General features: G+C 33.2%; 1 protein-coding gene across 1 annotated transcript; it reads left to right on the top strand.

Moving 5' to 3' along the window:
* Positions 1-1,734: 1,734 nt before the first annotated feature.
* LOC124533041 (carboxypeptidase B-like) lies at positions 1,735-18,446 on the top strand. Its single transcript, XM_047108210.1, has 10 exons — positions 1,735-1,901; positions 2,073-2,289; positions 4,576-4,700; positions 9,005-9,130; positions 9,692-9,904; positions 11,594-11,684; positions 16,287-16,388; positions 16,688-16,903; positions 17,393-17,818; positions 18,216-18,446. The coding sequence occupies exons 1-10, from the start codon at positions 1,735-1,737 to the stop codon at positions 18,378-18,380; spliced, it is 1,848 nt and encodes a 615-aa protein (XP_046964166.1). The 3' UTR covers positions 18,381-18,446.
* The last annotated feature ends 1,205 nt before the right edge of the window (positions 18,447-19,651 follow it).

Raw genomic sequence — 19,651 nt, 5'->3', positions numbered from 1 at the left:
GATGTAAAAAAGAAAGTTACTACAGAGGAGAGCTGTTCTTACAAGTTGGTGTAGTTAGATATGACTAAGGGAATTCTTATTAAGGGCATCAATCTTATTTAACGTGTCAACCCCTCAAAATTTGAGTGAATGCTACGCTAATTTTATTTCCATTTAATGGAAGCAAGTCATCAGCATAAGCATTCTCATACTGTCCAATGAACGGTCTCCATTTTTATTACACAAACCTCCAGCAGTTAACTAATTATTTAAGATCTAGACATATGTTTACACCGGAGATTTGTGAATATTACATTATAATTAACCTTGCGTTCTGTAAAAAAGGAAATTCAAACATATTAAAGGAAAGTAACTTTAAAACTGAATTTTATGTGGAGTCTCGTCCACAACCTTTAAATTATTATGTATACCACTATTATATTATGTCACCGTAAGATTTCAAAATTTGTTAGATTACAATCTGTCTCGTCAGATTAAACGGTGACATATGATTGGACGCTCTTAAAATAAAACCAGCCAATCAGCAAGAGCTTTCGACTGTTGACAATTTGACACGAGACAGATTGTAATCTAACAGTTTAACTACGATAGATTACAATGTATCGAAAAATAATACATTAAATTGCAATATTTCATGGTTCACAATATTTCCATAGATTACTAATAATCTAACGAATCTCGTAATCAAACGGTGGCATATACACCCTAAATATTCTTAAAAATGATGCACAGCGCATATAGAACATTTATGGGAAGTGATTAACAGAAATATGCATCATCTTTGTCTTCTAAAACAATATTACAAAATAAAGAATCAATAAATTACTTATACAATTTATATATTCAATATTATTCAATATTATATATTCAATTATGTTCGTGACTTAAAAATAAATCATTTTAAAATATTATAAATAAATAATAAATAAATAAATATGAGACAATATCACATACATTAATATCATATTAATCCCGAACATTGACTGATTTATCTTTTTTTGGGATAAAGGTTCCTTTATTCGATAATTGAATTGTTTATTTCCTATACTTAAATTATTTTTAACTCTTATTTCACTATCGTCCTTTAAGCGGTCTCAAAATTTTAGCCTGTAGTATGTATAAATATATTTTGTATTGTAGTCACTAACGTTGATATTCTATATGTTGAAATTAATTTTATAAATAATAGTTTATTTACGACCCTCTCCGGCTTCGCACGCGTGTAATGCTGATACTAAATATACCAAGACTATATATTTACGACATCACATTAAAAACTTTTAAAATTATTAGTGTTTCTTTACTATATTTTCCATGTATTATATATAAAAATCTTCCTCTCGAATCCTCTCCTCTATCTATTAAAAAAACCGCATCATCTAAGCATACAGAGATATATGAACAGAAACTGCGACTTTGTTTTATACTATGTAAAGATTATAAGGAGTCCTAAAACCAACACAAATCGTTCTGTACTAATGTTATATGTATATCCCTAGTATTTCAAACGTGTTTTTTTTTGGTTATGATAAAAGTGAGATATTGTATAATAATAATAATAATAACCCCCCCAGGGAATGAACCTTGTCGTGGTGGGGGGGCTTAAGGATAGCAGAAACAAGAAACAGGTCTAAACATCTTGACCAAATACCCCTTTAATGGGAGAATCTATGAAGCCCAAATAACCCAGGCTACTCTATCTAAACTAATCATTCCCAACCCCCGTGGAGCATGATGGATAAAACTAATAGATATAATTTACGGTCACTTCCCGGGGGTCGCCGGGGCGCATCTGGAGCCGGTGCTGGATGCTACAGCATGCGGTCCACCGGCGACGAGGCGTTGAGCAGGCGGGCCCTCGTCGCAAAACAAGCTACAGCCGATCATCGGGAGTTGAACAGGCGGGCTTCCGATGTCGAAGTTACAGCTGAACCACAGGGATATTCTCAGAACCCAGCATCAAACCCTGCATCCTCTCCAAAATCTTCATTTTCATCAATATCCTCTAGTACACCCTCTTACATAAATACCTTTAACCATCCTAATTCTTCCACAAATACCTCTTTTCGCAGTCATTCTCCGTTATTAGTTGAAAACGTTGTGCAGTCGACAAATGTTGATGAGTCTGCACCCGTTAAGACTATTAAGCGTGCGCGCAAAAAATGGACTAAAGAAATGAACATGTTCATCCTGCGTACATATTATATTTTAACGTCATTAGAAGAAGATACTACATCCTACTTAACCGACTTGCATACAAAATTCTTAGAGCAATTCCCGGACATGGAAGTTAGTAAACAACGCGTAGGCGATCAACGCAGAGCAATAGAACGTAATAAATTATTAACGCTTGAAGATAAAAACAAAGCACGCAATGAAGCCAAAGCATATTTACATAGCTTAGCAGTCGATATATCAAGTGCCAATAAAGTTGATACACTTCTACATGCAAATCATGTAACAGAATTATCATCACATTCACCCACTCAAACGCATTCCAATCAGGGTCGGACTAATCAAAGAATGCGGTGGAGTAACGAAATTAACGAAGAAATAATAAGGTTGTATTATAAGATTACACACATGAATACTAATAGGACATCATATAGGAAAATACTACACCAAAAGTTTATTGAAAAATATCCACATCTCGTACATATAAGCGAACAAAGAGTAGCCGACCAAAGAAGAGTAATAATAAACAATAAACTTATACCCAGTACTCGATTAGAAGAACTAAAACAGGAGGTCACTAATGAGATTGGCATTACAGACATAGCAACTGCTAAAAGATGCGAGCAAGATACAACATGTAATGAAGATAATGAGGATAATCAATGGAAGATAATAAATGACTTAAACAGAATACAAATAGATGATCATATACAAGATAAAAACAATAAAGAAGAAACTCCTCAGTATGTAGATTCAGAAATAGACGATACTTTTCAGCAAGCATTAGAATATTTCAAAACTACTGATCCAAACTGTCGCCCCTATATACCGAAACAAAATACCTCAAAAAAATTAGCAAAAATAATAACATATATTAATACATCAATCTTACCCAAATACATAGACGAAAATACGACATTTGAAAGTGAACAAACAATCATATACTCCGCAGCATGGACTTCAGCTAAAATTAATGGAACAAAATTAAGTCTCCCTTTCCATAACAAAACCCTCCCTCAGACTAAGACTCAGAAGCCAAATTGGCAAAAACGATTAGAGCGTAGGATACTGAAGTTAAGAAAATATATAGGTAAACTGACACAAGTTATAAATGGTAACAACAATTGCGCTCTTAAACTAGAGGTAGATTCAATATTAGAACATTATAAAGTACACACACAACATGAAGAACATAACGTACAACTCACACAGTTCTTAGACACTCTCAAACAAAAATTGTCAGTCTTTAGTTGCCGTCTTAAAAGATACTTAGCATGCACAGCTCGAAAAACAGAAAACGCTCAATTCAAAACTAATGAAAGAAAATTTTACCAAAATATTCGAACTCAAAGTACTAACCTAACTAATTGTACTAAAAACTCAACCATGCACGATACAAATCTGCCACCCAGAGACGAACTAAGAAAATTCTGGATTAACATATGGGAAGCCCCAATCAACCACAATCATGAAGCTAACTGGATCAAAGAAGAAATGCACAGACATGAAACTACTGAACCGATGGAATTCAGACAAATCCCGATAGAAACATTTAATATTGTATTAAAACGATTACATAATTGGAAAGCACCCGGTCCTGACCGAATTCATAACTACTGGTACAAGAAGTTCACATATATACACCCCTATTTGTACATTCATATTAATAACTTTATTGCAAACCCAAGCTCAATGCCACAATACATAGCAAAAGGTATTACTTACATGCTTCCCAAGGACCCTAATGATACCGCAAATCCCTCTAAATATAGACCAATTACCTGTCTTCAAACAATTTACAAAATCATTACCGCATGTCTTACACACTCTATTTACAATCATTTAGAAAAAAACGCAATTTTAGAAGAACAACAAAAAGGATGTAGAAAAAATAGCCAGGGATGTAAAGAACAACTAACCATTGATACAGTTATTTCAAAACAAGTGCAAAAAATGAAAAAAGATCTGTATACTGTCTATATTGACTACAAAAAGGCATTCGACTCCGTGCCACATAGCTGGTTAATAAAGATTTTACATATCTACAAAATAAACCCACAAATCATAAATTTTTTACAGCGCGCTATATCTCTTTGGACTACTAAACTTACAATTAGTTTACAAAATAAAACTATTGAAACCGATGAAATCAAAATACAACGGGGTATTTTCCAAGGCGATACTTTAAGTCCTCTATGGTTCTGCCTTGCTTTGAACCCCCTTTCTACTATTTTAAACTCTACAAGCAATGGATACACATTACAACACACAAACAGTTTAACAAATAACATTGAGCTTATAAATATTAATCACTTACTTTATATGGATGATATAAAAATATTCTCATCTACAGAAAAGGGGCTTGAAAACTTAATTAAATTAGCTGAAAATTTCTCTCAGGATATTAAAATGGAGTTCGGCATTGACAAATGTAAAATCAACTCAATTAAAGCAGGTCGTAATCATCTAATGCATTATCAACTACAAACCGGAGAAACAATAGATCCCTTAGAAGAAAACGATACGTATAAATATTTAGGTTTCAATCAGGCAAAACAGATATTAGAAAAAGAAACCAAAATAAAAATTAAACAACAATTTAATTATAGACTGAATAGGATATTGAAAACACAACTTAATTCCAAAAACATAATTAAAGCCATCAACACCTTTGCTATCCCCATTTTAATATATTCTTTCGGTATACTTAAATGGTCAAAGAACGACTTAAAACAATTGCAGCGAAATATTAATACCACCATGACAAAAAACAGAAAACACCATCCAAGAGCTTGCGTACAAAGACAGACTCTGCCAAGAAGTGAGGGAGGGAGAGGTATTATAGACATAATAAACATGCACAATAACCAAATTACAAACCTACGAAAATACTTTTACACTAAATCTAACACATCAAAACTACACACTGCAATAGTTGAAACCGATAAAAAACTCACACCGCTAAACTTACAGGATAAAAACACGCAAAACAATGAAGAACAAATAGATCGAAATGTTAAAATAAGCGAATGGGCCCGTAAGTCACTACACGGAAGACACCGTCAAGACCTATGCCGTAGTAACGTCGACATAAATGCGTCGAACGCGTGGCTGAGTCGAGGCGAGCTTTTTCCTGAGACTGAGGGGTTTATGATTGCAATACAGGACCAAGTTATTGAGACTCGTAATTACCAGAAATACATAATGAGAATACCTAACTTAAGCACTGATTTATGTCGACGTTGCAATAGTGTTTCGGAGTCCATACAGCATATAACTGGCGCATGCAGAGCAATAGCACAAACAGATTATAAATACAGACACGATCAGGTAGCAAATATAGTCCACCAAGAACTGGCTCTAAAGTACAAATTAATATCTAACAAAACAGCATACTATAAATATACACCCGAAACGGTACTAGAAAACACCACTCACAAATTATACTACGACAGAGCAATACTTACAGATCGAACAGTTCACTACAACAGACCTGACATAACAATAGTCGACAAAGTACAAAAATCTGCCTTTTTAATTGACATTGCCATCCCCAACACACACAATCTGCAAAGCACCATAAATGAAAAACTTACAAAATACACGGAACTAAAAGAAGAAATAGCACGTATGTGGCACTTGCAGAAAGTTACTATAGTCCCAATAGTTCTGTCTACTACTGGCATCATACCCAAACAAATGCACGTATCTGTAAAAACTTTAAATCTTCCAAATTTTCTATATGTAAATATGCAGAAGGCCGTGATACTAAACACTTGCAGAATTGTACGCAAATTTTTTGCAACTGATGGGGAACGGGAATTGCTTTAGAGCTTTCAATTTTTAAGACGTGTCTGACCACTTGGCTTCGGCCCGTGGGAATGACGTAAATACCGGCTCTAAGCCGAGTTGTTAAGAATAACAAAATAATAATAATAATAATAATTTATTGTCTCCAAAAAAAAGCAATTACAAGGTATTTCAGTTAACAATAAGTTCCTTAAAGTATGCACCACGTAACAAAGCGGAATCATCTGTTGCTGAACTAGGTGAACCTGTGTCTCAGCGAACAGCGCCGACTCCCATCGGAAAGGGCTATTCATAAAAATTTGGCTAGCCAAAAACTTAATTATAGTATCTTATACTAACTTTATACAATTGCAATTGTTATTATTTTAATAACAAATTATGTGCCTTTCTTATTATTTCTATTGTATTGTAATGTGACGTGAGTGTGTGTGTGTGTGTGTGTGTGTGTGTGTGTGTCTGTGTGTGAGTGTGTGTGTGTGTGTGTGTTCATTATAGTATTTTGTTTCTGAGATAGAATACCCTCTATGTACATATTATATTGAAATAATTTTAATCAGATGTATTTTTGATAGAAAGTTAATTTTAGTGTAGGATGTTAAGTAGATTTTCCGTGTCTTCATACGATAAATTTTGAAGGTAAGAAGTTATGCTTTGCTTACAGTTTACCTTATTCATACTGTATACATTTATAGCTTTGTTAATTTTATTATATAAATAAGGTCCAAGGAAGCTATAGAATTTTTGCATAAATGCGGTATTAAGACCTTCTGGTAAGTTAACTACGATATGTTTTCGTCTCTTACTCAAAAACGTAGGATCGTACTTTAGTTCACTATGCTGCTTAAGCAATACGCTTAACACAAACAGCTGCCTCACAGTGAGTACATGTGTTTCTCGATACAATAAACTTGTTGGATAAAAATAGGGTTTAAACTTCATTACTTTTAATATTGTTCGTTGGGCTACTTCAATTTTTTTTATCGTGGTTTTTGATGCACCCCCCCATGTAGAAATACAATATGTGATAAGAGACTGGCATAAAGCCAGATATATTCGTTTTAATAGTTCTTCTTCTACTACATGTCTAAGGTTTTTAAATATGTAGATCATTTTATTTAATCTTCCGCTAAGTATATCAATGTGTTTTTTAAAATTTAAGTTAAAATCTACAGTCACTCCCAAATATTTTATATGATTAACCCGCTCTAGATATGGGCAAGAACAATTTGTATATTTTGATTGTGTGCAGACATGGGAAATTAAATGAAGGTTATCCGAAAAATTTGTACTTTTTCTAATTGAGAAAGTTATATATTATGTATATATATTATATGTATGGACGACTGTCCATTGTATTTACGCATCGAAATCCGTAATTTTAAAGATACATAGGACAGAAAAAGCGACTTTGTTTTGTACTATATAATGATATATATATTAAGAAAATAAAAAATACAAAGAAGATTTCAAGCATGTTGATCACAACGAGATAAATGTTTCAGATAAATCACAGAATTTACTCGGATGGCTAAAGTATCGTTATTCCTGCGTCTTTCATGAAGCAATCCTCAGTGAAAACGTATTGCTCACTATAAAATTAGCATTTATATTAAACTGGGCAAGAATTTGATTTAATTTTTTTAAATATTTATTACATGAGAGCTCGTTTTACAAAGTGGAAAGACATTGAATAAAATACTAGGAGTGTTTTTGTTTCCAATTTCAATAATAAGAATCAATTTGAATAAAATATAACTTATCATGGACTATTTCGCAAAACACATAAAATGATAATAATTACGCAATTATTATAATGATTATGTTTTAAAATAATTTGCAAGACAAGTTTCATAATGTTTTTTTTATGATTTTAAGGCATTTATCTGGAAAACAAAATAAAAAAAAATTGAAATAATATCGCATTTTAAATTTGTACCTATAATCATTGTTATAATATTGACAATTAACCAGTGATCAATAGGTTTTAGAAATCAAAAGAAAACAAAATTCTAATTGATAGTCTTTTTGAATATTTTTTAAAATTGCATTTTTGACTTATTTTGAAAAATTTTAAAAACGTGATAAGTCAAAAATTTTTCACCTTTGCATTATGCATATGGTGGTTAAAATTATAGAAAATAGTTACCCCTATTACCTACTAACGGGAATACGTCGAATCGCCCTTATCACAATTTTATTTGGGGTCGGCGCAGCATGTCTTTACCTTCCATAATTCTGAGCTGGATTTCATCTTAACAAGTAACATTCTTTCTAACCATATCTTCTTTCACACAAAATTGTTGTTCATAATGTACGAGAGCTATTAATAAATCGAATGGCATGTGTAAATCTGAGTTTTGTTTATTACTGCACCTCCTGCCATTGAAATAAAAGTCATCATATATTTGTAGCGAATATATTTCCAAGGGTACTAACAAAAATTTATTATATAAAGACTATTACATTTCAATAATTTGAAACTTCAATTAAGAGCCAATAACCTTTATTATAATAAATAAATATTAGACAACATCACATACATTACTCTGATCCTAATGTAAGTAGCTAAAGCACTTGTGTCATGGAAAATCAGAAGTAAAGATGTTTATACATAGACTCGGCCGGGTATTAAACCCGGACCTCTGAGTGAGGTACCCATGAAAACCGTTGTACACATTACTCGATCACGGAGGTTGTCATAATAATTGTCAAGTACTTTTAGGATTAGTAAAGTGTTATCAGAAAAACTTGTATCACGATCTAAAACCAATAAAGTCCCTAGTGTATCTCGATCAACTAATCGTAGCTTGTGATTGTTTTATTGCGAACTATCCGACCTATAATGTTAGGTCCCTTGAGCTGTTAATAACACAGGCTAATACATTCGTACTGGGAACAATAATGACTTGGAAATTATTCGTTAAACTCTTATTAGTTTTATCGTAACAAAAGTAGGTAAATCGATACAGCATAATAAAATTAAACAGCAGATAAGATTGTAATAATTTAATTTTTATAGGTTCGAAGATAATCTTTCTCGGTATTTGGTCGCAGTATTAGTGAAAATGAGTATCTTAGTAGTATTATTATGTGGTTTTGCATTTTCGAATGCAGAACCGCTAGGAAATAATGAGGCTTATTCTGGGTATGTGTTTTCGAATATTACTTTCGGGTTTATAATTGACGTTACTACTGTTACAGCTAGTAAATCCATTTAAAGAAGATTTAGGGCTTATCCCAACACGCTCTGATGCGGGTTGGCTGATACATAAGAGGCAGAAAACGAGATTAATGACTACAAATTAAGCACATGATGAAAACTTATTCCTGTAATTATTGTAGTAGTGTACTGTAGTGTAATGTTACGTATAATTATTAAAGTCATTGTCACGTGCATTAGACGGTCGTGTTTCGATTGTGTTCGAGTGTCCTCTTACAGAATACTTTATGCTTAACCAGGTTCAATCCGCTATTTAGTTACACGTATTCTAAACTCTAAATAAGATACTCACATTGACCATTGATGTGGTACTAAATAGTGTCGGAAAGTTAAGGCGATAAGGTTCTTCGTTTATAGATATATACCCGCCAGATGTTCCTATGGAATATCATATAAACATATTTATTAAGAAAGAGAACTTTTTCATCTACATCTCTCTCCTCTTATCGAACTACTGTCTCTTATTATTTCTTTCCTCTTTTCCAGATATTCGGTCTACTCCGTTAATCTTCGTGATCGATCAGACCAGCTGGTTCTTCTTAATCTGCAAGTGGAATTAAACGTTGATTTATGGGACCATGGCGCTCCAGATCTCCGCAACGCATTGGTCATGGTATCACCTGAGAATAAGCTGAAATTCTTGGAAACGTTGGGAGAAAATGGTATAAATCACCAACTCCATCTAGCCGATGTGGCTCCGTGAGTAAAATCAAATATAGATCATTAACCATTGTCTTAATGAGGCGAGATGGCTCAGTGGTGAGAACGCGTCCATCTTAAACGACGATTGCGGGTTCAAACCCAGGCAAGCACCACTGAATATTCACGTGCTTAATTTGCGTTTATAATTCATCTCGTTCTCGGCGGTGAAGGAAAACATCGTGAGGAAACTTGATGTGTCAAATTTTATAGAAATTCTGCCACATGTGTATTCCACTAACCGAATATGTTCCAAAGCTTCTCCTAAAAGGGAGAGGAGGCCTTTATCCCAGCAGTGGTTAATTTACAGGCTGTTGTTACCATACGTTACCAACATTGTCTTAGCTAATTATTTTCAGTCATCTGATCTCACAAAATATAGAAGATGATGAGGACAATACAAACCAGCTAGATTGTTTACTGTCGTCTAAGTAGATAAATTGTGATTATAAGGTTCATTATCGTATGTAAGTCTGTAGACCATTTTGGAATGATTAAGAAGTGTAGATAGTGGTTTTAGAGCTAAGAAACAACATAAAGGGCTCAAGTCATTTCTCCAAGTCGCATTTCTATTGTTCCTGTTTCTAAACAAAGACTAAACAGATTGAGAGTGGCTTTGCAATGAAGCATTGTATTGTTTTAGATATTATATAACATTCATGTGAATTTTATACCGTTCAAGTATGTATATGAACCAGCTATGAGATACTAAATCAACAACAGCCTGTAAATTTCAAACTGCTGGGCTAAGGTCTCGTCTTCCTTTGGGGAGAAGGTTCGGAATATATTGCACCACGCTGTTCCAATTCGGGTTGGTGGAATACACATGTAGCAGAGTTTCTATGAAATTAGGCACATGCAGGTTTCCTCACGATGTTTTCCTTCATAAACAGAGATTAAGCACATGAATATTCAGTGGGGCTTGCTTTCAAACCACTGGGCCATCTCGACTTTTCTTAATCAAGTGCTTACTTATAAGTGATATAAATAAAAATTACAGGCAGATTATAGACATGGGCACAAAATAGCTGCCTATTTTTACTTGTACTCTCATTCGAATACAATCTTTTTAGCGACAAAACTGCTTATTATGAATACAAACCAGATGTAATCCTCGAAAAACGTGAATTTAAGCTGTATTGGGATAAGACTCTAATAATTCATATGGTAAGGTAGTCCTTACCTTTTTTGTTCGGAAAAAATCTCGCAAAAATGGAAAGAAATAAAAAAATATATAATATTTTTAAAAAACTTTACAAAAACCTTCTAAACCTTCTGGAATAAATTTCACGTATTTTAATTTAGAAGCCTTTTAAGTGAGGTATTACAAAAAATTTAATTTATTAATACGTATAGATATTACTAGCCGTGCCATCGACCTTGTACGCGTTTGAATTATTCAGGAAAAAATATCATTAGCCTAAGTTACTCCTTATTATATCAGTTATCTCCCAGTAAAAGTCCCGTCAAAATCGGTTCAACCATTCCAGAGATAAGCCGGAACAAACAGACACATAAAAATTGTAAAAAAAAAAAATTGTTTTGGTTTATGTACCGTGTACACATACATACATATGCTTTGATTTAAAAGGTTAAAAGTACTTTATACTCACATAGTAAATAATTTCTTTTTCTTCGCTCTATTTTATATCGCTCAATTTTATTAAAATGGCTGACATTGTTTCTTAGATTTCTCAAAGCATACGACGAACACGTCGCTAGTTGGAAACAAAGTAGGACTAATAGGATGCCGTTTGAAGACTATCCGAGATACGCTGAGGTATGTTATATATGACTAGCTGTTCCCGCGGCTTCGTCGCGTAGAAAATATGAATACACTAGCCTGTAAATTCCCACTGCTGGGCTAAAGGCCTCCTCTCCTTTTAAGAAGAAGCGTTGGCACATTGGAAGACACATGTGGCAGAATTTCTATGAAATTTGTCACATGCAGATTTCCTCACGATGTTATCCTTCACCGCTGAGCACGAGATGAATTAAAAAGACAAATTAAGCACATGAATCAGCGGTGCTTGCCTGGGTTTGATCCCGCAATCATCGGTTAAGATGCACGCGTTCTAACCACTGGGCCATCTCGACTCACAGAAAATATGAATATAGAAAATATGAATATAGTTACAAATTAACTTGAAATATTACATTGATGTAAGACCTCTTTGTTTACAATACTTTTCAACCGACTTCCAAAAGGAGGAGGTTATCAATTCGTCTGTATTTTTTTTTTTTTTTTTTTTTTTTTTTTTTATGTTTGTTACCTCATAACTTTTCACTGGGTGGACCGATTTTGATAATTTTTTTTTTGTTTGAAAGGTAGTGCTTCCCGTGGGGTCCCATTTTTTTTATTTTTTTTTCCGATGATGGTATCCATGTGAAAACGACATAAGTCTTAAATTTGCATTATGTATATGCGCGACAAATAGGTGAATAACTGAAAATCACGTTAACCAATTTTGATAATTCTTTTTTTATTATAAAATATATACTTCAAGGGTAATTTGGTGAAAGTTTGGTAAGGTTCTGAGCACAGGATCCATGACAAAGTAACGGAACGGAAGGGAACGGAACAATTCTGAGGAGCACGTTAGCGATACTCGGTCGAATCTTTTATTTATAAGTTATTTGGATATTTGAGTCACCTTCCGTAATGTGGTTATGTTTATGTAATTATCATAGTCGAATATTATAATCAACTAGCTACCCACCCCGGCTTCGCACGGGTGCAATACTGATACTAAATATACTACAGAATTTGTTTATATACGACATCACATCGCAAACTTCTAAAATTATCAGTGTTTCTTTACTATATTGTTCATGTATTATATACACAAACCTTCCCCTTGAATCACACTATCTTTTAAAAAAAACCGCATCAAAATCCGTTGTGTAGATTTAAAGATATAGGGACAGAGAAAGCGACTTTGTTTTATACTATGTAGTGATGGAACTCCTATACGGCTCGCAGTTAGGGTGCGATATGGGGCAGAATTTCTTACTATCTTGAATCAAATTTTGTGTATGTGATGTGATGTCATATGATGTACGAAATATAGTTGGTCTTTTTCAAAGTTTTTTTGCTGAGTTCGATTACAGCTCTTTCGAGGGATCCTTGTAGTTTACGCCGCGTGACGTATTAAATCCGCATTTTCGAAAGTCTATTTTTGCTTTATTCTCAAGTTTCCTTTGAAATTGTCCTCGAAGTAGTTTCTGACTCATATAAACGGAACGCTTAATCTATCCATATTAAAAAAAATTAGTTAGTCAACATCAGCTTCACTTAAAATGAAAAAATAAATAAAATTTTAACAAAAAGAAAAACCGACTTCAAACAAAACACTATTTTAAAACAAATGAATATGCACGAAAAAGTAATAAAAATAATTGCGTATTCAACATATTTTTTAGAGTCTTCCTAAGTTAAATGAAATGAAAAATATTAGACTACTTAAAAGTCGATTAACGATTATATCATGTAGTTATAATTATTGTTATATTTGGAGTCGGTGTCAGCCAATAAAACCCTACAGTATATCTATCAAAAAACAATACGAGAATACTTTAACAAATATGTTTTTTACAAATTACCTTTTACACAATAATATACTGGATCAATCAAGGGGCTCGTATCGCTTCTTTCTTTTGATTGTTGGGGCAAGGGCACCGTGGCTGACACCGGCTCCAAATATACCAATATCTATAACTACATGATATAATCTTTAATCGACTTTTAAGTAGTCTAATATTTTTCATTTCATTTAACTTAGGAAGACTCTAAAAAATATGTTGAATACGCAATTATTTTTATTACTTTTTCGTGCATATTCATTTGTTTTAAAATAGTGTTTTGTTTGAAGTCGGTTTTTCTTTTTGTTAAAATTTTATTTATTCTATTTAAAAAGTAGCCTGTGTCCTTTCTCAGACTTTAAACTATTTGTGTACTAAAAAATCGGTCCAGTAGTTTTAACACAAAGCGAGAAAAACAGACAGACAGACAGTGTTTACGCATTTACAATATTAGTATGTATTTTGTTTGAAAAGGATGTAAGCTTTTCGACTTTTATGAAAAATAAATAAATGGTATATTATTTTCAGTGTCCAATTTCATATGAGACATGTATTAATAAATTTGGTAAAATATATTAATATTTATGTTGAAAAAACTTATCAAATATTTCAATTATAAGTAAATGACTAATAGTTCATTTTTATAATGAACTATTACTACAAATGTATATAATTTGATATATACTCTTAATGTACATTAATTGATTTTTAAAACAGTATGCATTTCTGCTAAGTCCTTATATTTAAAGAAAAAAATCCTGAATTCTGATAATAGAATTAAAGCCACATGGGATGTTATTAGTAGTGTTAGTGGAAAACCTAAAAAGGAAATGATACCAATAGAATTGAACACAGGTAGTAGATACACGAGTTCTGAATTAGAGGTTGCTAATTTATTTGAATCATTTTTTGATAAAGTACCCCATAAAATAACATTTCATTTAAAATCATCTACATCAAATGCAGCTAGGTTATTAAATAATAGTGTTTCTAAATGCGTTATTGATTTTTCATTTGAAACGGTTTCTGCAATAGATGTCATAAAAGTATTTAAAACTATAAATATTAAAAAAACTAACGACATATGGGGCATTTCGGTAAAATTTTTTAATAACATCATATACGATATTGCTCCGTATATAGCAGTAATTTTTAACAAGAGTTTGGACACGGGTTCATTTCCTAACTTGTTAAAATGTAGTAAAGTTTTACCACTTTTTAAAACTGGAAACAGAAGCGATCCCGGTAATTACAGGCCTATTTCAATACTCCCATCCTTAAGTAAAATTTTCGAAAAAATTATTTTAAATCAACTTCTCGTCCATTTCGGTACAAATGCTATTTTTCATGGTGAGCAATTCGGTTTTAGAAGAGGTCGCTCGACAACTGATGCGGGAATTGCGCTTCTCAAACATATTTACGATGCTTGGGAGAAATCACAGAACGCTATTGGAGTATTCTGTGATTTATCTAAAGCATTCGATTGTGTAGAACACGAAACGCTTCTTTATAAGCTCAAATATTACGGTGTTAAAGGTAAAGCTCTTGATCTCATCGCTTCATATTTAAGTCAAAGAATCCAGCAAGTTTTCATTAATGGAATAAAGTCTTCTGGATCTACGTTAAAAATGGGAGTTCCACAAGGTTCAATTTTGGGTCCCTTTCTATTCCTAGTATATATAAATGATCTTCCTTTCTATGTTAAGGGTATTTGTGATATAGTGTTGTTTGCTGACGATACTTCGCTGATTTTTAAGGTTGACAGGAAAAAAAATGACTATGACGATGTGAACGGTGCATTATCACAGATACACAATTGGTTTACAGTAAATAATTTAGTTTTGAATGCTCAAAAAACAAAATGTGTAGTTTTTACCCTACCTAATGTTAGCAAGCAAAATTATAATATATCTTTAAATGGTGACCGTCTTGAAGTAGCTGATACTACGGTGTTTTTAGGAATAGAATTGGATTCTAGACTTCAGTGGACCTCTCATTTATCATCCCTAACAGGAAGACTCAGCTCCGCAACATACGCGGTTAGAAAAGTTAGACAACTAACTGATATTGATACCGCTCGTTTAGTTTATTTTGGTTATTTTCACAGTATTATGTCATATGGCATATTACTTTGGGGTAACGCTGCAGATATTGAATCTGTCTTTATTTTACAAAAGAGAGCAATTCGGTTTATTTATAATCTTGGAGCTAGAGACTCTCTTCGGGATGTTTTTAACAGAGTAGGAATACTTACTGTTGCGTCGCAATATATTTACAACAATATCATGTATATTCACAGTAACATTGATCACTTTGATAAAATCAGTGATAATCATTGTATATGCACTAGAAGTAAGGATAAACTTATAACGCCAAGTTTCCGACTCCGCAAAGTCAATAGATCCTTCTTGGGGCAAGGTATCCGTTTCTATAATAAAATTCCGCAGAAATTTTTAACTTTGCCGTTTAGTAAATTCAAATCGTTTGTTAAAAATACATTGGTAGAAAAAGCATACTATTCGATACAAGATTTTGTAGATGATAAAAAAGCGTGGAGTTAATACCTGTTGACTTCCAAGCAGGATACATTAATTTAAATAATTGTATTTAATTAACATGACGTTGTATTTTTTAAATGTTAAAAAAGAGTAACTACTGAGTTTCTTGCCGGTTCTTCTCGGTAGAATCTACTTTCCGAACCGGTGGTAGCTTCACTTAATTGTAAAATGACGATTCAAAAGTGCTTATAAAAGCCTACTTGAATAAAGTTTATTTTGATTTTGATTTTTTGATTTTACAGGTCGACGCGTATATGGAAAGATTAGCTCAAGAATATCCAGGCTTAGTGACGCTGGTGAATGCTGGACCCAGCTTCGAAGGCCGAGCTATCAAGTATTTGAAGGTAAGTAGCACTTCTTTAGAACTCTTTAATTACAATGATTACTATTTTCTTTAGTTTTCTTTCCCAATTTAAGAATGGGAGATTTTTTAATATATTTTTATTAGTAGACGCCCGCACCTTCACTCGCGTTTCAAGGGTTGTTTGTCACGTGTTAGGTAAAAGGTCGGATCAGACATTTGGTCGTGAAAGAGCGACAGGCAGACAAACTTAGTCACATTCATATGTATAATATTAGTATTGGTTATTAGTATGCTTTTTAGAAGTAAACAATTTCTTAATAATTTGTTATCTTTCCTTAGATATCAACTACAAACTTTTCCAACGCCAGCAAACCGATATACTTCCTCGATGCGACTCTACACGCGCGAGAGTGGGTGACAGTTCCTGTTGCTCTGTACTCTATCCACCGGCTAGTAGAGAATCTGAGGGATCAGGATCGAGACCTCCTCGAGAACATTGACTGGATCGTGTTGCCTATCGCCAATCCCGATGGCTATGAATACAGCCACACTGATGTAAGGGATTTGTATGGTTACTTTTATATACACACTTAATCCTAGCTGATCTTCTTGGGTCCAGGTGAAATAGGAGTTTTATTTAGTTTCCAATCCCAGCGCGACTTGGATCAACCCTTTTGGTGGTATATATTAAGGTTTTATGTTAGAATATCAAAAATAGAAATGCTTTGATCTTTTGTAGGTAATTTACTTATCATGTTTGATTATACCGTTAAAAGAAATAGTGTATTTTAATGTTTATCTAAATTAATTAGTTTTGTGAGTTCCGCTTGATCCATTTCTTAAATATAGGTTGGCTATGAAATATTAAATAATATGAATATTATACAATACTTCGAGCTTTATTCCGATGTTTTTGACAGTAAAACTTAATACCTTTCTATCAGCTCGATCTTGGGTGACGCCCGAATTCTGCTCGTGATTTGCGGCTCTAAACCAGCAAGAGAGTCATTTACAACCAAATAATAAATATACCATTCATTACAGGACCGTCTTTGGCGCCGTACTCGTTCGTACAACCCAGAAGTAAGCGCAGAATGCTGGGGCGTCGATGCGAACAGAAACTTTGACGTCAACTTCAACACCATCGGTGTTTCATCTAACCCTTGCTCCAACACCTACCCAGGTCACGTCGCATTCTCTGAGCCAGAGGCACGATACGTTAGAGATATTCTCCTGGAGAATATAGACCGCTTACAATTGTACATGAATATTCACAGTCACGGAAATTATCTTCTGTTCGGATTTGGTAACGGAACGTTGCCGGCTAATGTCGCTCAGTTACATCATGTCGCAGCAGCGATGGGCGCGGCTATTGATGTAAACAAACTGCCTATTGCTCCTTATTATTTAATTGGAAACAGTAATCTTGTTTTGTACGGGACCTCTGGAAGTGCTCAGGATTATGGACAGGTACGATTTTTTTTTATAACTAGCATCCCTTCTAAAGGATATACATTTGATCTGTTATGTAGGGTTCAGTTAGCGTTTGAAATGTAAGCGCAAGTAATGTGTAGTATTTACGAATAAACACATTATAAGAAATCTTTACATTACTGTGTCTCTACTAAATTATGATGAATGTTAAAATGAATGAGATTTGAATCACCTTATGTACATTGTACATATAAATATATACAAATACGGCATCATAATCCGTTGCATACTATTAAAGATAATATACTGAGCATATACAGCGACAAACTTTGTTTTATACTATGTATGTAGTGATAGCCGAGATGATGTATGATCTATCTTTCTTAAAGTGTAAAATAGTTGACTGTAATTATGTTTTATATTTCTTTTTCAGGAAGTAGGCGTACCTTTTTCCTATACTCTGGAGTTACCTGGCTATGGGTACAATTTTGTTGTTCCCCCTCAATACATCAACCAAATAAACACAGAAACCTGGGAAGGTATCGCTTCGTCAGCTCGTCTTGCAAACTTGTATTATAGAGCGAGAAATAGTGCTTGATACTTGAGGAATACAAGCAGTAGAACAAACATTGATGTTCCTTTTTTAAATAAATTTGAAAAATAATTTTATCGTTTAATTTATTGTCTGTCCAATGTGTAGCCCCGGCTTCGCTCGCGTTATACTCGCAGGGTCGTGATGTCTCTGCCTTATCAATTAGCACACGTTCTTCCTTGAACTTCAAGCTAAATTTCATCAAATTCGGCACAGTCGTATGGTTAAATTAATTAAAGTACAACAGGAAGATAAAGACATACAGTGTTACTTTTGCGGAGACTAAAAATTACATTTTATTATTAGTAATTTATGCTTTGAAAACTTGATATAGGTAGTAAAATAAGATGGTATATAGGTGATTTGAGACGTGGTTTCAAATTCACGTTTAAATGCCAGTATGATTGAAAGGCGACCTACCATAAGTCACCATCTAAACAAAAATATGCTATGGCATAAATAATCTTACTACTTTACATTTTCATAAAGAAAACTAAAAAATTAGATTGTAATAAATAAAAAAAAGATAGAATAACTTTGACACAAAATAAATTGAATATTTTAATATTTTAAATACTTTGAAAATGTTAATAAGAATTTATAAGTATTAAAAATTAAGCAGGATATTTCATACAGTGCTTGGTATTTAATGATTTCAAATTATTGTTTACTAGCGACCCACCCCGGCTTCGCATGGGTACAAATATAATACTGATACTAAATATAATACAGAATTTGTTTATTTACGACATCACATTACACACTTCTAAAATTATCAGTATTTCCTTATTATATTGTCAATGTATTATATACGAAAACCTTTATCTCGAATGACTGTAGTTTTAAAGTTAAATCATTATATATAAAGGGACATAGAGACAGAAAAGGGAAAGCGACTTTGTTTTCAACCGACTTCCAAAAGGAGGAGGTTATCAATTCGTCTGTATTTTTTTTTTTATGTTTGTTACCTCATAACTTTTCACTGGGTGGACCGATTTTGATAATTTTTTTTTTGTTTGAAAGGTAGTGCTTCCCGTGGGGTCCCATTTTTTTTATTTTTTTTTCCGATGATGGTATCCATGTGAAAACGACATAAGTCTTAAATTTGCATTATGTATATGCGCGACAAATAGGTGAATAACTGAAAATCACGTTAACCAATTTTGATAATTCTTTTTGTATTATAAAATATATACTTCAAGGGTAATTTGGTGAAAGTTGGTAAGGTTCTGAGCACAGGATCCATGACAAAGTAACGGAACGGAAGGGAACGTAAC

Source organism: Vanessa cardui, chromosome 10, assembly GCF_905220365.1.
Source record: "Vanessa cardui chromosome 10, ilVanCard2.1, whole genome shotgun sequence".
Classification (NCBI taxonomy): Eukaryota; Metazoa; Arthropoda; class Insecta; order Lepidoptera; family Nymphalidae; genus Vanessa; species Vanessa cardui.
Note: the sequence above shows the minus strand (reverse complement) of the source record. Positions and strands in the feature narration are given on the sequence as shown.

Coding starts and splice junctions, on each gene's coding strand:
- LOC124533041 (XM_047108210.1), top strand. CDS start 1,735: ATGGATAAAACTAATAGATATAATTTACGGTCACTTCCCGGGGGTCGC. Junction 1,902..2,072: donor GATCATCGGGAGTTGAACAG/GCGGGCTTCCGA, acceptor CTCTTTTCGCAG/TCATTCTCCGTTATTAGTTG. Junction 16,904..17,392: donor ATGAATACAGCCACACTGAT/GTAAGGGATTTG, acceptor CATTCATTACAG/GACCGTCTTTGGCGCCGTAC.